At 52.7% G+C, this 6,000-nt stretch overlaps 1 protein-coding gene across 1 annotated transcript in view; it reads left to right on the top strand.

Annotated features, from left to right (window-relative positions):
* Positions 1-5,033: 5,033 nt before the first annotated feature.
* The window catches only part of LOC119402377 (arginine and glutamate-rich protein 1-B), a 115,380-nt gene continuing 114,413 nt past the window's right edge, over positions 5,034-6,000 (top strand). Inside the window, exon 1 of the mRNA XM_037669511.2 lies at positions 5,034-5,875. Within this exon, the coding sequence (XP_037525439.1) occupies positions 5,109-5,875 (767 nt within the window). The 5' untranslated portion in view covers positions 5,034-5,108. The remainder of the gene's footprint in view (positions 5,876-6,000) is intronic.

Genomic DNA, 6,000 nt, shown 5'->3' with positions numbered 1-6,000 from the left:
CGCACAGCGGTCGGAATGAATCATGCTGTTTTGATAGATCAGTAAGGTTCATATTCACACACATCGCCTCGTTCACACAGTCACTCGCGCATATTTTTACCGTTTTGTCCCGTTTTGTCCTGTTCGATTTTTAGTCAACCTTTGACCAGTGAGAGAGAAGCGATATATATCCTCTTCGTTATCGCCGGCTTCTGACGTCTCATGCGCGGCAGCCACTTGAGAAGGCGACGGACGACGGAGACAGACTTGCCACATGAAATCGAGAAGAAGGCCTTTCCGTGCTCTTGTCGGTTCGTGCAGTGGGGAGCGCAGCATCCTCTCATTGTCGCAACTTCGCAACACTGAGTCAGGGCGCTGCGCCGCGCAGACGTTCGCAAAAACGGACAGCAGAAGACACAACCACAACAACGACAAACAATCCGAACTCAGCTGGACCGTCTTGCGCTTCGCCGGACGGCTTGATTTGGCTTGATACAACGGTGGTGGCGCGGCGATCGCCAGCACCCGCGCGGCCATGAAGTTGGCTTTCCCTAAAACGGATGCTTTTTGCGCACGTGAGCGCGCTGGGCGAATGGTGGCGCGAGCGGCGAGTTCTATCAGAGGCGCAACTCTGCTACCTAAAGGTAGCATATACAGTAACTCTAGCACGGTCAGGGTCGCAGCGCCCCTACCGCCGACGGGCGGCGAAACACAACGTTACTAGAACAAACTCAGTTTCAAAGCTCCATATCTCCGCCAGCGGAGGAGGGTGGTCCGAACGGCGGTCGCGAGAACTAGCGGCGCTGCAGTTCCGTCTTGCGCCACTATCGGCGCGTCGTCTGCTGCCACGGCATAACGCTGCGGTCCGCCGCGCAGTTGCTCGCGGCAACTGCGCGGCAACTTTCTTATTGTACTGTTAGGTGGATACTTAGATGGATATGCATAAGGTCGTCTGTATGCATTGGCCCGCGTGCGTTCTTCATTGATTGGCTAAGAATCGATGTTCGGTCTATATTGCCACGGCCACTTCTTGTTTACTTTGATGTATTCGGGTTTGACCAGCAAGGACGGTTATCAATGCTCGACGCTGTCCGCGAAGCAGTGTTCGAGAAGCTTCGCGATTGTAGTAGATCGTTTTGGTAAGATTGCGCGCCGCACGCGAATGTTCCAGCTTTGTCGAGAGATAGCGCCGCCACCACGGATATCGCTGGAAAGTTCGATAGTGCCTGTATAAAAGCCAGGGGCGTAGCCAAGGGGGGGGGGTTGGGGGGGTTCAAACCCCCCCCCGAAATTTTTCCGTTTTGCTTGCGTATATATACACGCACACATACAAACGCACGCACGAACGAACATAAAGTATGGTTGAACCCCCCCCCCCCCCCGAAAAAAATTTCGCTACGCCCCTGATAAAAGCCGACGCACTTTATCGCTTGTCAGTTGATCGACGGTCGGCGCTTGTTCACCGCTATCAGTGTATTGCTGTAATTTGACTTTCAGTTTCCCGGCCACAAGTTCGGCCAAATAAAGAGTGTCATCTCGGACCTGCTGACTGCTGCGTTCGTCGACGTCACAAACCCGTGACATCTGATGAAAAAGCATCGGGACGATGCTTTTTCAGAGCGGGGCAATGCCACGCCCACTTCTTGTTTTATTTTGATGTATTCGGCTTTGACCAGCAAGGACGGTTATCAACGCTCGGCGCTGTCCGCGAAGCAGTGTTCGAGAAGCTGCGCGAATGTAGTAGATCGTTTTGGTAAGATCGCACGCCGCACGCGAATGTTCCAGCTTTGTCGAGAGATAACGCAGCCACCAGGGATATCGCTGGAAAGTTCGATAGCGCCTGTATAAAAGCCGACGCACTTGACCGCTTGTCAGTTGATCGACGGTCGACGCTTGTTCACCGCTATCAGTGTATTGCTGTAGTTTGACTTTCAGTTTCCCGGCCACTAGTTCGGCCAAATAAAGTTTCATCTCGGACCTGCTGACTGCTGCCTTCGTCGACGTCACGACCCTGTGACAATATTTGAGCTGTCTACATTGCGCTTAACTTCCAAGCATAGGAGTTTCTAAGCGAATGAGGGTTTTCAGCGCATTTTTATAACTACCACTACAATTTTAGCCGCTGCCGTCTTATCTAGACTAAGAACAACACAACACGCTTGTAAAAGCTTTAAAGTGTACAAAGAAGCGTACTTACTCGAGATACAAAAACGTTCTAGAAAAACTGTACTCATGTTGTCTACAATTTATTGAAAAACACTTTCTCGAAAAACATCGCCAATGCTTTACAATGTTTACAAGACACGTTTTCGCGATGGTTAAAGGGATACTGACCCAAGAGAGAGAGAGCAACTTTATTTTTAAAAAGAAAAAAAAAAGGTCCGGCGAGTTCTTCGGGGATTTGGGCTAATATCCACACCTAGGCGTCGGCCACGAGCCCTTGAGCTCTGGCGGCTGCCTCGGCCCGCTGGACGGCCCAGAGTTGGTCCTCGAGGGCGAAGCTGAGCAGTGCAGTCTCCCAGCGCGTTCGGTTCGAGGCTGCGTCTCCGTCTGGTACCCCACCTCTGTCACACTCCCATAACATGTGTTCCAGGGTAGCCCTGGCCTCGCAAAACTTGCATCTTGCCGAATAAAGCTCTGGGTAACAGAGATTCAAGATCGCTGGGTTCGGAAACGTTCTGGTCTGCAGCTGTCGCCACGTGACCGCCTGCTTCTTGTTCAGTTTTTGGTGTGGTGGCGGAAATTTGCACCTGGCCAATCTGTAATGTTGTGTAATTTCTCGAAAACTAGTGAGGCGATCCTCCCACTCCCACTCCCCGCCCGACGTCGCGGCCGAGGCGGCGGCGGTGTTGACGGTGGCGGCGCGGTCCGTAAGCCCTCGAGCCGCCCCGTGCGCCGCCTCATTGCCGGCGAGCGAAGTGGTGTGTGCGGGTGCCCATAAGATGTAAACGTCCCTATTCTCGGTTTTGCCCGCAAGCAGAATTCGTAACGCCTCGGGGGAGACGCGGCCGTTGGCAAAGTTGCGGACTGCGGTCTGGGAGTCGCTAATTACCACTTCGGCCGTGGTGGTGGCCACAGCGAGCGCGATAGCCACTTCCTCCGTTGTCTCCACGTGCTCAGTGCGTACCGTGACGCTTGTCTTGCAAGCGTTCTCATGATCTATTACTGCGGCCACGAAGCCGCGCCTGTGAAAATCGAAAAATTTTACGAGAAATCGGTAAATCAAATCTCAGTGTGCGATTACATCGAATAGATGTCGTCTCTGAGCAATTTTTTCAGCGGATAGTTGTATTTTCGGTGTCTCATCTTTCTACGTCGCATTCTTATACGGTGCCTTAAACAATTCGAAAATATCGGCCGTGATGTGAGCACCGAGCAGTTATTCGCGCGTACTTTGTCGCTAGAAGAGTCGTCAGTATTCAACATCAGTTTTTCAACTTCACCGAGCAGATGTTCCATGCCCGCAGCACTGTACGACAGCCGTTTACGTTTCGTGCTGTAGCCGTTCATTACGCCAACTGCTCGTCAACTACAATTATCTTTTGCACAAGTAAGTCCCCGTTCCCGAAGCAAAGTGTGGGATTGGGCTAGTTGGTATTCCATTATTAAACTCCTCAGCGCAAAAATTTGACACGGTACACATAGAAAAGACGAGGACCAGCGCTGGTCCTCATCTTTTCTATGTGTACCGTGTCAAATTTTTGCGCTGAGCAGCCCGTTCCCGAGCCGGCGAGTGTAAAATATTCCGCACATCTTGTTCGATACCTCGTCGTAAAACCTCTCGAAAATCCACTGCTTTGAAGGCATAGCGAGAGCTGACAACTGATCGAATGTCAGTGTGATGCAACTCTCAGTCTCGGTAGCGTATATAGGTAATCGCCTGCCTTTCGTTTTGCTGTTCTATTTCTGGCGGCTCCTCCAAACTGGGCACTGGGCTTTCGCGGGACGCCGTGCGGTTTGGGGGGGGGGGGGGGGGGGGGGATTTGCGCCTAAACCCCGAATATTTTGGCTTTGAAAAGTGGGGTGGAAGTGCTGGGAACAAGCGCGGCAGGGCAACGGGCGCGAGTTAACCACTTTCCACGTGGGATCAAAACTTCTTGTCCCGCAACGACACGACGATAGTGCTTTACGATGTCGTCACTCTCAAAATGAACGCCACAGACCTTGCATTTCGCAGTAACCTTCCTATCTTTGCGATGCAAAGCTTGAATGGCGTAGGGTCTTTTGGAGGTCCGAAGAAGTGTCGTGAAGCGGAGTCGTCGTTGCGGTAGCCGATCTTGCAGACCGGCGCAAAGCAAGTCGGCATACCGCACCGTGAATCTGTTCGCCCTCGTTACGCTTCGTACATCATGCACGTGTCTTTGTACCAGACGCTAAGCCTGGTCAAGAACAGTCGCAAAAATGACGAGCGAACAAAACGCAGACGTCGCTGTAACCCACGTGCGCGCGTACATCGGCGGCGCCGATCACAACAAGCGCCAGCCGCGGGAGCTAGACTAAAGTCCCTGGATAAGCTAGACCAGCTAGACGTGACTGCAGCGCCACTAGTTCTCACGACCGCCACGCGGACCGCCTCTCCGGCGGAGCTTTTAAACTGAGTTTGTTCTAGTAACGTTGGCGAAACATACTGAGAAACTCTCCCATTGCTTTCGCGGCGGGTGAGAAGGCCGTGAAAAAAGAAGCGCGCGTGCGGTCTAGCCCGGCCGTGGCCATACGCAATAAATTGTAGAAATAGCCATAATATAGCCGTCACAGTCTGCACGAAATTATTCAAAACAAATAAAAAAGCTCCCAGCATTTCGTACTTCTGTATATGTTTATGTAACGACAACAAGAGTAACATGGCGAGTAGTAGTAGTGATACGTGTGGTTATCTTTAGCAGTTACCAAAATAGGTATGCTAGAAACAATGATGCGTTGTTAAATGGCGACGTCCATGCTGTCAACGTCTGTTTTCGGCCAGCTTTCCGTCTAGATATAGTGCCTAGAATATAGTTGGCAAACTCCATCTCTCTATGGGGTAAAGCTCAGACAGTTCAAATTCCACGCCACCACGCCCGCGTTATCACAAAATCTCCAAAGCTGCAGAACTTGTCGCCCTGTTGTGGTCGCTGCACTTGCTGAGTCGTATGGACATGGGGCGGCGGCGTGTAGTGAGAACACCGTCGGAGGAGCGTGAGTTCCAGCTTAGACGCAAGGAAATGAGGCGGGCCCGCATACGTAACCAGACCGAGGAACAGCGTGCCATCGTGCGCTCTATGAACGCCGCAGCGCAACGCCGCAGGCGCCAAGACGCCGCTCTTCGGGAACGCGAGAAAGAGGCAAGACGGAGACTCCGAGCGGACCCCGAAATTCGGCAGCTCGAAGCGGCGAAACATCGTGAACGGCGTAGAGACTTACAAGTGCGCCTACGAGAGGCTCAGGCGAGATGGAGGCGCCGTCAGAACCCCGAAATTCGGCAGCTTGAGGCGGCGAAACATCGCGCCCGCCGCGAAGATTTGGCTGTGCGCCTACGAGAGGCAGAGGACAGACGGAGGCGCCATCAAAACCAGCGAGAGGTCATAGACGGTGTACACTGTGAAGAGGAGGCATCGCAGGCACAAGAGGCGGACTGGCAGTCGCGGCTGAGGCAACGAGCGCAACTTTCCAAAGAACAGAATGAGTGTTGTGACGTTTGCTTTTGTCCGGCCTTCGAAGAAGAACTTTCGCCCATTGACACCACTTACGTGTCTTTGCTTGCCGTCGAATTTCCGAACGAAGACGTCGACTCCTTCGTGCTGTGCTCCTTGTGTCACGCCGCAGTTAGAGCGGGTGCAACTCCTGCGCTTCTTGGGAGCAACATCTACGCACATCCCGCTAATACCACAGGCTTACGTGAGGATCACTTCCTATGCAGGTAAGAGGGAGCGCCACGATTGTTTCAAACGTTTTCACAGGTCTGACATGACCATCACGTAGACTGTTGCATGCGACAGCGCAACACTTGTCTGCTGAGTTGATCACATCGGGAACAAATGCGGA

Source organism: Rhipicephalus sanguineus, chromosome 8 (genome assembly GCF_013339695.2).
Source record: "Rhipicephalus sanguineus isolate Rsan-2018 chromosome 8, BIME_Rsan_1.4, whole genome shotgun sequence".
In the NCBI taxonomy this organism is placed as follows: domain Eukaryota; kingdom Metazoa; phylum Arthropoda; class Arachnida; order Ixodida; family Ixodidae; genus Rhipicephalus; species Rhipicephalus sanguineus.
Note: the sequence above shows the minus strand (reverse complement) of the source record. Positions and strands in the feature narration are given on the sequence as shown.